At 57.7% G+C, this 14,437-nt stretch overlaps 5 protein-coding genes across 5 annotated transcripts; 3 read left to right on the top strand and 2 right to left on the bottom strand.

Moving 5' to 3' along the window:
* Window positions 1-646: 646 nt before the first annotated feature.
* GLOTRDRAFT_111233 (uncharacterized protein) lies at window positions 647-1,184 on the top strand. The gene is made up of 2 exons (XM_007868355.1): window positions 647-882; window positions 938-1,184. Exon 1 carries the CDS (start codon window positions 698-700, stop codon window positions 851-853), a length of 156 nt encoding a protein of 51 aa, XP_007866546.1. The 5' UTR covers window positions 647-697; the 3' UTR covers window positions 854-882; window positions 938-1,184.
* Window positions 1,168-3,553, top strand: GLOTRDRAFT_42395 (cytochrome P450; the record flags this gene model as incomplete). The annotated part of the gene is made up of 14 exons (XM_007867950.1): window positions 1,168-1,291; window positions 1,349-1,446; window positions 1,501-1,639; window positions 1,695-1,853; window positions 1,921-1,974; window positions 2,036-2,108; window positions 2,163-2,273; window positions 2,329-2,438; window positions 2,499-2,565; window positions 2,629-2,840; window positions 2,905-3,067; window positions 3,118-3,228; window positions 3,278-3,325; window positions 3,376-3,553. The coding sequence occupies 14 exons, from the start codon at window positions 1,168-1,170 to the stop codon at window positions 3,551-3,553; spliced, it is 1,647 nt and encodes a 548-aa protein (XP_007866141.1).
* Window positions 3,554-5,167: 1,614 nt separating this feature from the next.
* Window positions 5,168-7,746, top strand: GLOTRDRAFT_138964 (uncharacterized protein; the record flags this gene model as incomplete). The annotated part of the gene is made up of 5 exons (XM_007868354.1): window positions 5,168-5,879; window positions 5,954-6,076; window positions 6,133-7,011; window positions 7,096-7,176; window positions 7,235-7,746. 5 exons carry the CDS (start codon window positions 5,168-5,170, stop codon window positions 7,540-7,542), a joined length of 2,103 nt encoding a protein of 700 aa, XP_007866545.1. The 3' UTR covers window positions 7,543-7,746.
* A 154-nt stretch (window positions 7,747-7,900) lies between these two features.
* Window positions 7,901-10,531, bottom strand: GLOTRDRAFT_138963 (cytochrome P450; the record flags this gene model as incomplete). Its single annotated transcript, XM_007868353.1, has 13 exons — window positions 7,901-8,178; window positions 8,245-8,292; window positions 8,346-8,459; window positions 8,530-8,696; window positions 8,773-8,980; window positions 9,062-9,128; window positions 9,206-9,459; window positions 9,519-9,591; window positions 9,715-9,841; window positions 9,897-9,994; window positions 10,056-10,191; window positions 10,245-10,342; window positions 10,396-10,531. 13 exons carry the CDS (start codon window positions 10,529-10,531, stop codon window positions 8,001-8,003), a joined length of 1,704 nt encoding a protein of 567 aa, XP_007866544.1. The 3' UTR covers window positions 7,901-8,000.
* Window positions 10,532-11,367: 836 nt separating this feature from the next.
* On the bottom strand, window positions 11,368-12,051 carry GLOTRDRAFT_93869 (uncharacterized protein; the record flags this gene model as incomplete). The annotated part of the gene is made up of 5 exons (XM_007868352.1): window positions 11,368-11,473; window positions 11,526-11,593; window positions 11,664-11,687; window positions 11,721-11,779; window positions 11,850-12,051. 5 exons carry the CDS (start codon window positions 12,049-12,051, stop codon window positions 11,368-11,370), a joined length of 459 nt encoding a protein of 152 aa, XP_007866543.1.
* Window positions 12,052-14,437: the final 2,386 nt, after the last annotated feature.

The raw sequence follows: 14,437 nt of genomic DNA, 5'->3' as shown, positions 1-14,437 counted from the left end.
GGGAGATGGCCGAATAATCATGTGACTTTCTCCTCTGCGCTGGTTTGGCTCGCTCAAGCTCTCTGTGTAAGTAACCCAAATACAATATATGGTTAGGAATGTACTACTGGGCCTGCGCCGTAGGATGGGGATTAAAGTAATGATGACAGGCACTAAACGTCTGTTCTGTTACTATGTTACCACCATGTAATGAGCTTATTGCCAGTGAATAGGAGACGTTGCAAAACTTTGAAGTTCGAGCCGCTCGAGGGAGCAGACGCTCGGCTCCCTTCGGCCATCTCCCGCATCACTTCTTGAGCTATTCCTGGCGCGAACGAAAGCGCGAACGATTGCTCGAGCGAACGGCCGAATTGTAGAATTGAGCATGCCTATTGGTGATTTAGGCTGCGTTCGGATGCATGGTCGCGTCGCGGCCAACGACGCCAAAACAGTCTTTCAGCCAATCGCCTCTCACTAAAAGCACTGCCACGCGGCCGAGCTGGCTGTGGCGCCTTGAGAGCGCCGCGACGCGGCCGTGCAACCGAACGGAGCCTTAAGCGGGTTTTGCTGAGGATGTACCAGTCACGTGCGTGTGACGCGTCGCGACTCGTGCTTTCAACTTCAAGTTCCAGGTGTTCCTTGATTCCTTACTACCTCCATCGCGGTCTCTATACCCAGCCTGAAGATATTGCGAACTTCATTTTATTGAGCAACTTCGATGACGGAACCTTCAGCCGCCGAATTTGAAGCACCACTCGGTGTTCTGACCGAACCCACTGGCAGCGATTTCATCGGCAGCGTCACAAGAAAGCACTCATGCTTGCCGCCACAAGCCTGTTACTTCCAGTGTTGTGAACCAGACGATGCACAATAATAAAGTGTCACGGAACCGGTGCATGTAGTGTAAGTATAGAACAGCTCGGTCTTCTCTCCGCACCCAGCGATTTCATCGGCACAGTCACAGGAAGGCGCTGCTATGCTACACACCTTGTAGGCTAGCGTACGCCCACATATTATGCCCCTTTGACATTGTCATGATTATGTTCAGAGAAGTTCGAGGAGCGAGTTCGTGTTCCTTCTGGGCTACGACCTGGATATAAATACTAGGTGATGAGATGGTTCGAGCATCGGAGCGTTACGCTCTCTACAGGTGCTACCGTACAGAAGCCTCACTTTCCTATCCCCGAAATGTTTTCTCCTACTCCTTCACTCTTGGCTTGTGTGGTTTTCCTTGTAGCCTATGTCTACAAGAGATGGAGTCGATCTTCACTCTCACATATACCAGGACCCAAGTCGCAATCCTTCGTCTTAGGTTTGTTTGGATCTGTAGCCCAATATACCATCTATCTTACTTCCTGCCGATTTATAGGCCACTTGACGGATGTCTTTCAAGGCGGAGCTGCAAAGGCCGACTTCAAATGGAAGGATAGCTTTGGATCAGTCGTTCGGTACAAAGGGATTTTGGGGGTACGCCATCCACATCATGCCCTCTCTTTCTTACCTTTATGCGCGTATGGATAGGAGGACCATCTCATGATCAGTGACCCGAAGGCGCTGCAATACATCCTGCACACGTCTGCGTATAGCTTCCTCAAAGAGACTGGTGGGAAACGCGCGATCTCCCACATCATCAATGGCCATAGCCTGAACTCCGTTGACGGTCTGCATTTTCCCGTTCAGTTTGTCCTTCGATGAATACTCATCGCCTTCTCGAGCAGGAGATGTACATAAGCGTCATCGCAAGGTCATGTTACCTGCATTCGGCGGACCCGAGGCCAAAGCCCTCTTTCCGGTTTTCAGAAAACATGCTCAGGAGGCGAGTGGTTCTCACCTCGAGCCTGGTGCATATGCTGAGGCTTTGGATATTTCAGCTGGTGTCCAGATGGACGGATACGATATCGGCTGAGGTCACCGAACATAACGGGGATACAGCACCCATAGTGTTCAACATCCCCTCTTGGATGAGCAGGGCGACTCTGGACGCCATCGGGGAAGGTCAGGCCAAGACGTTGATTGCGCTATTCTTGCCTAGCCTCATTCAACGCATCCTTCATAGCTGCTTTTGACTACCAATTCGATTCGTTGCGCAACGGCGATAGCGAACTTGGCAAGGCTTACGAAGTGGTCAAGTTAGTAGTCCCGTCCTTATTTCCTGGTACAGGCTGATTTCTACTCTCGTGTAGTATCACGCTCTTCGGCATCCAGAGTACCTTCCGTGTGTTATACGACGCGCTGATGGATCGCCTCCCGGCGAGAATTGTGGAGAAGTTCTTCACCGTCTGGCCTTCGCGCAGGTGAGCTCTAGCCTTTAAGATACACAGCGGTGTCTTATGGTGAATCGTGGGTCAGGTTCAGGATGATGGTTAATACAGCGGAGGTCTCCACCCGTGTCGCCAAGCAGCTAGTCACCGACAAGAGGGAGGCGATAGGCTTGGGACGGAACAGCAAGGACGTTATGAGTTTGCTCGGCAAGTACTGATCGAGCCTCTAATGTCCGTACTTATCTGACTGCCGTGAAGTGAAAGGGAATCTCTCTACGAACCCCAAAGCCCGGCTCTCTGATGAGGAGCTGTACGCTGAGATGCGGTACGTGTTACTCACTTCTCTTCCCCCCCTGGTGTCCATGGCGCAAACGCTCATAAAATCAAGGATCATCCTTTTTGCGGGGCACGAGACGACATCTACTACACTCACTTGGACTCTATGGGAAATCGCTAAGCACCCGGACGTCCAAGACAAGCTTCGCAAGGAAATCCAGGACACCGAAGCCAAAGTACGTGCACACTCCGGCGGTACACAGATGGAGCTGTCTCTCGCGGATATCGAGGGCATGTCGTACCTCCAGGCCGTTCTCAAGGCGAGTTTTGGTTTGGTTGAATATACCGAGTGCTTGCTGACCTGGCGTGGTGACGGGCTGTTAGGAAGGTCTGAGGCTCCATCCAGCCTTTCCTCGCATTGTGCGGATGGTGAAAGACGACCAGGTCGTCCCGCTGTCCACGCCTATCCGATCCACGACTGGGGAAATTCTCGAGAAGATAGTCATCCCCGCTGGAACAAAAATAATGCTCTCCATTGCTGCGTACAACAGGTGCTGCTTGACATCCGCAAGCCCGAGATCCTGGATACTGACAAAGTGAGCAGGGATAAAGATATGTGGGGCCCCGATGCCGATGCATTCAATCCCGAGAGGTGGCTCTCGGGGACAGAGCGCAGGAAGGACCAAACTGCCGTCGGCGTAGTTGGGAATGTGTATGTACCTCCTCCTTTCCGTTCGTCACGGATCTCACTCTCGTGGCAGCATGACGTTCTCCAGTGGCACGCGTTCCTGCATCGGATGGCGCTTCGCGTGAGTTCTCTACTGGGGAATGGAGTGGCCTTACAAATATTTGAATTTAGGATGACGGAGATGCAAGCATTCCTCGTCGAGCTGGTCAGCAAGTTTGAGTTCTCCCCCGCTGTGGATGAGAGGCGGATTAGGAGGGAGGGGCCCGCGTTGATGTTCCCTGTGGTGGATGGGGAGGTCGGCGACGGGGTGAAGCTCCCTCTTCGTGTTTCCCTAGTCCGGGAGGCATAGCGAGGGGACTTGCTGCACATCATACAATTGTTTTCAAAGAAATCGACTGCTGCGAAGCCGTTTTAGAGACAATGTACACGACACCCTCCACACACAATATATGTGCCCTATATATGCATAGGAGTCGATCCGAAGTCAACCCGGGCGCAGGGCGTCAGTACTGTTCGCGCAGGATAGGAGTACTAGGCACGTGCGCTTGACGCGTCCGAAGTTTGCTTAGTGCTGAGTTCCAACTTCCCACTGCCCCTTTACCGCGAGCGACTCGAGATGCGGAACTTGGGCGCCAGCTCAATATTGCGGCTACCCGCAGAACTGGCAGATGTCCGGTTCGTGGGTGCAACGTGGGTGGCTTTGTCCCGTCTATTCAGTATGTGTAGAAGATGGAATGTCGTGCCGCCTCCACTCGAAAGGAGGTATGTCAGATGCAACCCGATTAACTACGTATATAGTTAATCATATACTCCGTGATAATATTCACGTACTCCGCGTTTATAGTCTATCATAAAGCATTGCGAGTCCGGCGTATATATGGACTTAGTCACTAGGGGGAGGACTAGGACGCTAGCCATGAGTCAGGGAAGTTATGCGAAGGTAAGTTCCCGCTTTTCTTCAGCCTGGTGCGGTGTAGAGCCCCCTAGCTGACTCAAATCCAACGGCTGTACTGTGGCCAGATGAGGGGAGCACGGACAACATGCACGCAGGTGGCCACGCGCCCATCGGTTCTGCTGAGGCGGTGATAGACCTCGATGATGCCCTGGCTAAGGGTGTCCGTTGGAGACGCGACGGGGAGCCCAGCGGCAATGTACTCATAGCAAGGTACTCATATGGGGATACGACCTGATGATACAGTATGGAATCAGAAATGTCTCGGATGATTAGACCGAGTGATCGCTTCAGATATCGGTAAGTGCCTGCCGCTTGACTCGTATATTCTGATACCTCGCGCAAAATATTTCAGATGATATCATACTCGTACATAGTGGAACAGCGTGCCAGCCACCAAATAGGAAGAGGGCAGGGCGAGGTTAAGGTTCGGTCCACCCCGTCCACGGCAAGTCCGATAAGTCCGTGCCGCCGGCGATGGGCCGCGACCCAGATCCAATACCCGATCGCATTGACGAGAGGCTTGACTTTATCCGCGAGCACTCGCCCTCGCTGTCATGGCCGACCTCGTCCTATTAGCTCTGTTGAGAAAGATGCCTTTTATTCGAACAAATTTATCCGGTGGAAAGCGAGCATGAAGCAGGCAAGCAAAAGAAAATCACCTGGACGAGATAGGCAACCGGTCTGAAAGGGATAAGCAGGAACGCGCGGGGTATCAGGATTCTGTTCCCAGCTCGCAATCGCGTCGCAGTCCAGTCTCTCATAGCGCAGGCAGAACTCGAAGATGTGCCGCACTTTCCGCGCGGATGACTTCATCAGCGTCAGCCGCCTTTAGCCTGTCGATTTAAGACAAGCCTAGCCCCGAGTCCAGGTCCGCCATCCACGCCCGTTTCCCTTTCCGTCTGTCCGTCCAATCCTAGTCTGGTACTAACTCCTCGACTCCCGTGCTGGTCACAGATCACAGCCGCCTCAGCCTTTGTGTTTTTCTTTACTGCCACCCTCGACCTCGACATGGCCGACCCCGCCGCCCGCCGCGTCTCGCTGCCCGCCGATGCTTACTCCCGCGCGGCGCACTGCGAGTGCGACCCGGATGCCACAGCCCGCCGGTCGCTGGACGCGTCCGCGCCGCGCCGTGACGCAGCAGCTCGCCCACGCGGAATCCTGAGGCCCTACCGCGCTTCTATAGACGCCGCGTCCCGCCCAGGCTCGCCTTTAGGCTCTTCCCAGCCACCACCACCTGCCTCACCCCCCTCGCCCTCGTCAGCAGCGAAACGCTTCTCGTTCCCCGCGTCCGCGCCCACCCACCGCCCCCGGTACGCGAGCGTCAACATCCCCTTGGCTGCGTCTGCGTTCGCGCACGATATCGACGGCGACAGGCTTGCCAGGGCGTGTGGCCAGGCCCCGCTGTTTCACTACCCGCGCTACGACCAGCCGCCGGGCAGAGACAGCATGTATTTCTCACCCGCTTCCCCCTCCTCGTCTGCTATGACGAGGAAATCAGGATCAGACTCATCGGTATTGGGTGAGCGGGAGCGCAGAGACAGCGCACCGCCTCCCCCGCCGCTGCCTGTGCCAAATGTACGCAAGGCGTACCGCCAGCTGGATCTAGCGCTGCGGGCGATGGGCGTGAACGTCAAAGAAATACTCGCCCTACCCGAGGTTTTAGCTATCCACGAGGAAGACGAAGAAGAGCAGGCAGATGCCAGCACCAGCAGTAGTAGGCGTGAGTGTTTTGGTCGATTGTCTGGTGGATAGTTAATCTGGGATCATGCTGACGACATGGTGGGTGACACGCAGGCGTGTTCGGCGTTGCGATCAGGAAGAGCATGGCGTATGCGTCCACAACGGCGGTCATAGCCGGGTACACGCAACGCCTCCCCGTCGTCGCGCACGCGTGCGTCGAGCAGCTATACAAAACAGGTACTTCTCTTCGCTCCCCCTCCTCCCTACCGACCACCTTACCACCACCTCCCCAGGCATCTACCAGCCGCACCTCTTCCGCGCGCTGCCCTCGCGCGCGCGTCACATGGCGCTCATCTCGCTGTACGACACGCCGCCCTCCTTCGGCGCCGCCCACTCCCTCCGCGCCGAGCGCACCGAGGACGTCTGCGCGCTGCTCCTCACGTACCTCTGCTCGCTGCCTGCGCCGGTGCTCCCGCGCGAGGTCGGCGCGGGGCTCTGGGCGTGGTGCGTCGCGCCCTGCGATAGTGACGGTGACAGTAAGCGGGGCGAGGACGAGGAGAAGAGGGTGACGGTCGCGCAGCTGCTGTTAAGACTGCTGCCGAGGGAGAATCTGAGTCTCCTGACGTACCTCCTCTCGTTCTTCACGCAGATCCCGCTCTCGCCGGAGAACGGGATGCTCCCGGGGGACGTGGCAAGGATGTTTGGCTGGCGCGTGCTCGGCGGGGGGCTGCTCGCGCCCAAGGGCGATTTGCGGGCGCTGAATGCAAAGGAGCGGGAGCGGGAACGGGAGCGGGAGGAGAAGAGACGGGGCGAGGAGATGCTCGGGTGGGTGATGGAGCGCTGGGGGGCGATTTATGAGGGGTTGTTTGGCGAGAGTGGGAGTGGGTTGGATAGGGGGAACTCGAAGAGTGAGAGACAGAGGGCGGGGGAGCGGGATGGAGGGCGCCCGGGGCTGGAGAGGCGAAGCTCGCAGCGGGAGAGGGCAGAGCGGAGAGACGGGCGCGCGCCGTACGTGTCGCCGCGGGCGGGGCACCGCCGGCTTGCGTCGGAGAATCTGAGCCTCGCGCCGGATGAGGGGTCGTCGGCCTCGTCGATTTCTTCGCCTGCGTCCGAGTTTGGGGACGGGAGGGTTGGTCTGGGTGTGGGGCTGGTGGGAGATAGCGTGCCGCCTGGTGAGTGGATGTTTGTCTTGCGTTGTCTGATCTCTTCTGCATGTTGTCGGTGGAGAGATGCTCATGGGGCTGGATGGAATGTAGATTTCGTCCTTAACGGGGCGTTTGAACCAAAGAAGGGGAGTCTCGTGCGAGGGGACTCTGCGAGCGTGTACTCTGTCATGAGTAAGGCCTTCCCTTATCTTATCCGGGCGTGGTGATGGTGTTGACTCGCGATGCTTAGCAGGTTTTGGCGAGTATGACGTGCCCGACAGCGCGGTCAGCTTCGACCGGTTGGTTTTCCCCGGGAAGAGCGAGCACGACTTGGACAGAGAGAACCGAACAACAACCCAGCCTCCTCCCCGACTTCTGGACGTCGACGTTACAGCGCCGGACACGGACGGGCTGGACTGGTGCGATCTGCTCGTGCCGCGCGAAGGGAGGGGAGAGGAGGAGCGCGAGCTGAGGAAGGAGCTCGAATGCGTAAGAGGGGAGAGAGACCAGCAGCGGCGGATCCTGCAGGAGATCAGGAAGCTCGTCGAGACGAGCTAGGTTCGGCGGCTTAAGTTCAAGTGGGATTTGGACTAACGTGCTTGCGCTTTGGTTTGGTTGGGTGTTAAGGATAATGTATTCGGTAATGGTATCGTGCTTGTAGTGTACCTGTATCTTATTCGCTGTAGTAGTTGGAGTGCCCTGGGTTTGTCCATGTAGTATAGTTTTCAGGCATGCGGAACATTAGAAGCAATCGCATTGCGCATTGTAGCACTTCCGATGCTTGATCTCGCAGCATCTCGCTGCCATTGTCAGTTACCCTTGTCATACCATCGATCGGAACCGCCGTTCAGATATTCAACTGCCAGGGCAGGCCATGTCCTGCCCTGGCATCGAGTTACAGTATGTCAGACCCATTAGAAGCGATAAGTATACAGTGGATAAAATGTACATTGTACTGATACTACTCTGATTGATAGTCTTGGTCTTCCGGATTCAAGACAGCCCTGGGTATCTATCTAATCTCTAGGCGCGATGCTGACCTGCAGGGGTAACTGCGCGCCCTTATCCGTCTGCCCCTCCACCATCGGAGCCATCACTAGGCAGGGCTCGCGCCGGAGCCGCATCGCGTCCTTGGTCAGCCCGAAGTGGAACTGGTCGACCAGATCGAAGAGGAAGGTTTGTAATTCCAGAAGGCTGTAGGGTCCAGAGATTCAGTGAATGCACACATGAGAAGGTGGACAAGGAAGGCAGGGGACGTACGCTATCCGCCAGCCCATGCAGGAGCGGAAACCGCCGGAGAAGGTCATCCTGCGCGCAGGCGGTTAGTCGTGTGTCCTTTGTTGGTTATCACGGGAACTGACAAGTTCGCGTACATGCCCACCCCGGGGCTGCCCTTCATCTGCAGCCCTCCTGACTCTTCGAGCCAGCGCTCCGGCCTGAAGACGTGCGCGTCTGGGCCCCATACGTCTTTGTTCCTGCGATAATAACAATTCAACGAACGTCAGCATGATCAGAGTTACAGTTTCATGAAACGCTACTGCGGACCTGTGGTACCCCGCTATCGACACGATTATCTTCGTCCCCGCGGGGATGACCACTTCTGATATCTGCCTTCCCTCCGACGTGACGATGGGCTTCGAGAGGGGTATTACGTCGTCGGTTCGCGGCTGCCGGTTGATGTGGTACCCGACTGGATGCAGCCGCATCACTTCCTGCATCGGTACGCGAGCGTTAATTAAATGTCCGTGATCCGGCCCGACGCTAGCAAACCCAAGCGAGGTCACGCACCTTGAGGACGCCGTTTAGGTACGGCAGGCTCTCGACTACGCGCACCCAGGCGTCGGCGTCGGTGTCGTCGATGTCTGCGGCGCCCCGCGCGATGGCGGCGCGGATCTCGTCGCGCAGGCGCGTCTGGCACTCTTGGTGCTTCGCGAGTTCGTACAGCGCGAAGCTGAGCGTTGCCGCTGTCGTGTCGTGCCCTGCAAACATCACCGTGCTATTTATTTGAATAGATTCGGGCATCGTCGACGTAAGTAAATCAGAGACGGATGTACAGGCAAAATCAGAATCTTCGCACCTGATTTGAGCGAGCATCTCTTCCCGGGAGAGCTTGCTCCCCTCGGTATGCGACGCATTCGCGTTGACTGTACCACGCCACCACGGTAAGTAAATTCCGCAGAAGCCGTCGTCGTGTCCGCAGGTGGACAGTGGATGGACGTACTGAGCAAGCTCAAGAGATCCCCGCCCTTCGCCTTCCCCATGCCCCCGCGCGTCGTGTCGAGCCCGTGCACGCCCTTCTCCTCCGTGACGAGGCTCTCCGCGACGTGCTCGACGACGCGCTTCACGCCGCGCAGGCGGTCCAGCCCGCGGTTGGGTATGTGGTCGAAGAGGAAGCGGACGGCGGCGGGCGGGAGGAGGTGCATGCACCCCTGCGCGAGCACGCCGAGCGTCGTCGGGAGCGCGAACGCCTCCAGTCTGATTCGCGCTGGCGGTGAGCGCGCGAGATCAGATCAAACGGGGGAGGGGCGACTAACGTCATGTTCTCGTACGCCTTTCCCAGCTCGCTGTCCAGATCGTCCAGGGCGCCTATGTCGTAGCCGAACGCCGCTGCACACAGAAACGGGGTGCGACGCAAAGCGCGAACAGCCGGGGGACGGGACAAAGTTAGCATACGTGCATAGTTAGAATTCGGATCGGGGGTAGTACAAAGATAGCGCCGGGCGGACTAACCTTCGCCGATAATATCGAGCGACGCGCGATTGATCCATTGAGGCAGGTTGATCACGCGGGAGCTGGGGGGCTGATGGCAGGTATCGTCTGCGTCGCCGGAGATCATGTCGCTCCATTTGGACGTGAGCTGCGAGAGGGTGAGCGTCGTGGGCTGAGAGAACTGGCGAGAGGTGCCGGCTTACTCTCCCGATGGTCGCCTTGAAGAGGGGTATCAGGCTCTTTGCCTGCGCGACCCCGAACGCGGGGGTCATGACTTTCCTGTGGCGTCTGTGCGTGTCCGCTGTTATTGGGGATTTCTTTGAGTTAGCAGTAGCGGCGTCTATGGCTTGGAGTAACCTCACCGTCTGCCCAGGCTATGCCCGGCCCAAGGAGTGTGCGCAGGACCTCGCGGTCCTGAGGGGGTTGTGTATAGTTTGTTTGGTTTGTCTGGAAAATGTGCTGGATCGCCTTTGGGTCAGAGACCATCAGACGGTCCTCCTGTAGAACACGGTTTTAAGTAGACCACGCTCTTATGGTCCTTCAGTACTTACTCCAAATGGTGCCTTGAAGCGAAGGAGCGCGCCATAGCGGTCCTGCCATTCGAAATCGACTTCGCCTACCTGCCCGCGGCGGATTTGACGATAATTGCCTGGGATAAGCGTGAGAACTGTGGGCGCGGTGGCTGAGGATCAGGAGCCTGACCAAAAAGAAAGGATTCTGATGTGGGACCCCTGATGTATGCAAGAGAAGAACGAGCGCGACGTCTGCTGGCGTAGTAGAGGGCGGCGAGTGCGGCGCAGAGGGCGGGGCCGACGAGGACGAAGGGGAGGATAGCCATGGCGACGATAAGAGCCAAGAATAGGAATAAGGGAAAGTGGTGAGAAGGGATACACACCGGACGCGGGGGACAAGGTTTTTAAACGGTGGGTGGGTGGGCGATTAGGCCGAATGTGGCTTGATATGGTTCGGGTGACATCGTGACTGGCCCATGTCCACTGCGCTGTCCCCGAACGCCTTGAAATAGGCCGCTCGCACAGAACTCCAGATATACGCCATCAAACCCAGGCTATAACAGACGGGCTTCCCGGGATAGACTGGGCCCAGTGCGACTGGCACGCAGCGGGATCCGTGGCGGAGATGGAATCCACAGAGCTGTCTGCCCTCCGACTCGCAGCCCCTCCGTCCGTGATTCAAGGGTTGCGTCCGAGAACCCAGCCTGTGATGGCGAGCAGGATGCACGCACGCGCTCGATCACTGCTGACACTGTCACATCCCTGCTTCCCGATTCGCAGCGCTTCTCGAAACCGATGTAATTCCCCGGGGCACAGCCCCCGAGCCCTGTTCGGAAGCGGGTTTCCTCGCCCAGCGCCGCGCTCCGCCCAACCCGAGCAGCTCCCTAGCCAGCGTGCGGCGCGTGGCTGCTCTGCGCGGCAGCGCTGCTCAAGGCGTGGCTTTGTACGTGTTGCGCGTCCTCTGCATACCTGGCGGATCCGCACATGCGCACGGACAGCGGCACCTGCCACCCACCCGGCACGGAACGTGCAAATGTTCTTGGCCGTGTCGCGCTCTGGGGAATCCAGCCATCAGAGCACTGGCAGCCCCACCCATGTATTATTGGTCCCGCACAAAGTCACATCTGGAAATGTCTATCTTGCGCTATCGTAGATTTCCCCTTCACCGGGCTCGGAGCGGCTGGTTGATCGGGGGCCTGATCGAGATAGTCGCGCTGATTGTCTGCGCGACCACAGCACCCTTGTCACATCTGCGTCCATCATCTGGACTGCAGAATCAGCGCAAGCGTGCTCAGGGCAACAAGACTGAGACCAACTCACAGAGCATCACGAAGGCGTTGACATCTTCGATCACTCGAGGGGCCAGAAGCCTGAGCTCCTGCCGAAGCCTGATTTCGTGTCAGTACGTATCACGATAACGGTAGTTTATGACGTTGGCGTGGGCTAGCACATACTTACACATTCTGCCTTGACAGACCCAGACTATAACAACGCGCAGAATACGCGGGAACGCACGCGCGAGCCCCGTCCGATGAGAAGACCGCCTTCCGATAACGTCCAGGGACCACCGCGCCCTGAATCAGGCATAGTCTGTAGTGGCCTGCGAACACCCGTGTGACGAGGGATCCGGACGAGCCGAAAGACAATTAGCTAGCGTCGGCCCAGCTGCGAGATCTCCCGGCATCACCCTCTGCATAGTGAACTCTATCGCTCGGGCACCCCAATCCCGAATCCCGATCCCAGCCACCGTGCCGACATATCCTCTCTGGGAAGAAGGCACCTCGTATTTCGAGCCGCACCGTCCTTTCGCAAATTCCGACTGGCCGGCGCCTTGCGGTGTGTACATGGCACAATAAGCAGCGATGACGTAGGTCGCGCTACTGAGGCTCCTCGCTTATGATATAGTGGCTTACTGACCTCACGCTAAGCTTCAGTATACAAACCTTCACGCTTCCCAGCACTCGGGACGTCGCTACTGGCGCTGGGTGGTTAGATTAATGAACTGCAGAGCCCGCGGTGACGCTACTAGGAGCACTTCACCCGGGGCTTCTACGCACCAGGCAAAGGCTTTACCCCGCACCTCGCGAGGGGAGGGGAGGGGAGACGGAGGGAGATAGGCTTGCATGGAAGCACGCACCAGGAGCCGCTGTGAATGGTCGACGTCCCGAGGCCAGGCGCTTCGTGACCCGCGCTTCTAGCCTATTGCGAGCGGGTGGATAATTTGGCGAGCCTGCTGTCGACGTACCCTTGTCCTCAGCCCGCGTTTGTATGTGATCCAGGGCGGGAAGTGAGACGAGTGCAACGCGTGCGCCCTTGTGAATCATAGCGGGTCCTTTTCGCAGACGCGCCAGAAGTCCACGGTTAACCCGCCGTACGCACGGGAGCTCCCTCTTTCCCGACCACGATTCCCGCGCGGACCCACAGACGCGCACGCCAGCCGGGCGTTCAGCGTCCCACCAAACCCGAACAGAGACCGCCACCTGTGACTAGGACTGCTCAGAGACGACACGCCCACCCGCCGCGCACGAATGGTCCGCGAAAGACGTGGCGTGCAGTTAGCTTCCAACGCCGATGCCCGCGCACGCCGAGCGTGGCAGCGCCAGGCGTTCAGTAGACCCATGCTCAGCACGGAAGCACCGCGGATCTCGATGGGCGATCGAGATCAACGCGGGGCGGGGGCGGTCCATAACGCGAGATCAGTCAGTCACCTGCGGGGCTAATGAATTGTGGAGGGGCGGGCCCGCACCCGCCAGCCCGACGGCAATGGGTGAAGGAGAGGGAGGGTGTTCTGGGCGGGATCCACGGCGTGCCAGTGCAAGTCGGGGCCGGGCCGACGCTCTGCGGGGCATGGCACGCGGGGGATCCGCCGAGTGACAGACGATCCGCCACGCGCATGGAGTGACGGACAGCTTGACGCGCGGTATTAAATCTGGGCGGGGCGTGCGATGCGCGCGGGCTTGCTCTAGCGGGATGGGTGGCGGGGGAGCGCGGAGGGTGGCGCGTATGTGATGTCGGGATCTAATGAAATAGACGGTGAGGTGGGTTATACTCAATCGAGATGGGTTGTGTTGCAGGCGGCGCCACATGGAGGACTGGATGGATGGACGAGCTTCGCACGGGTCACCCGGCCGTGGTTTACTAATATATACGGCGGAAAGTGGGTGAGACCAGTGAAATGGCCATAACAAAGGACGAAAGCTACGACGTGCCTTTGTCATCCGGAGGGCCAGTCGGAAGCGAACGACGCGCTTTCGCCCAGGACAGTCGTCAGTTAGTAGAGAAGAATGCGGAATGGAAAGGCACGGGAGAAGCCCAGCCCAAGCCCAAGAACAGGGCCAGGCCCGGCGTAGGGAAAGTCGCCGAAGGATGGAAGTCTCAATGAAGAGAAGAGAGGGGAAATGAAAGTGAAGCAGCGGATGGAACTTGAATGGAGCGCGCGCACCGCTGACGCGCCGAGCGAGCGAGTCGGACGACACGAGCCCGACGAGCCCGAACGACGATCCGCGTACTCGACGGGGGGGACGTGATGGACTTGAAGCGCGTTGATTCTTGTTGTCTGACAGGGTTAGAACAGGCCCTGGTGACAGCGACGGCTCCGCCGGGAGAGGTATGAATTCCCCTCGCAGGCACCTATGAATTCACCTCTGCCGGCGGAGCCGTCGAACCCAGAATACCAGCAACGCCGCGCGTTGGCTTCCATTTATTTGTAGGACGTCAGGGACATATAAAATCCTGCTTCTATTCCTAGCTTGGGGATTTCCGTAAATGTACCTGCTCGTCCAGGAAAGTCAAAAGAGATTCGTTCGGTCGTCGAGCTTGCTCCAACGGATAGGTCTCAGAACTATGGGGGTAGTCGAGGACGTTAGCCGACGGGGGGCCCGTGCGAGTAGCAAAGACTCTTGGGGTGGAGAGCGCCAGGAGAGGTGTTCATGTGAAGTCTCTGCGAGGGAAAGTCAAACCTTGACTTGGAGGAGGAGGGAAACTCCGACCTTTACTCTGCGTACCGGCATTCCCGCCTGCTTCCTTCTGTTCGCTTGAAAGCATGTCAGGGATATAGGTCCGCTTATATTGCTAGCATAGGAATCTCGGTAACCATACCCGTTTGACCAGGGAGATACAAAGATATGTTGCTAGGCGGCCGAGCCTTTTTCAACGGATAGGGGCGTAGTGGAGAAACTTCGCCTTACTGAGGAAACCGTGAGGGTAGCAAACCAGTTGGAGACTACGAGATC

Source organism: Gloeophyllum trabeum, assembly GCF_000344685.1.
Source record: "Gloeophyllum trabeum ATCC 11539 unplaced genomic scaffold GLOTRscaffold_00007, whole genome shotgun sequence".
NCBI lineage: Eukaryota > Fungi > Basidiomycota > Agaricomycetes > Gloeophyllales > Gloeophyllaceae > Gloeophyllum > Gloeophyllum trabeum.
This window is presented reverse-complemented; position numbering and strand designations above follow the sequence as displayed.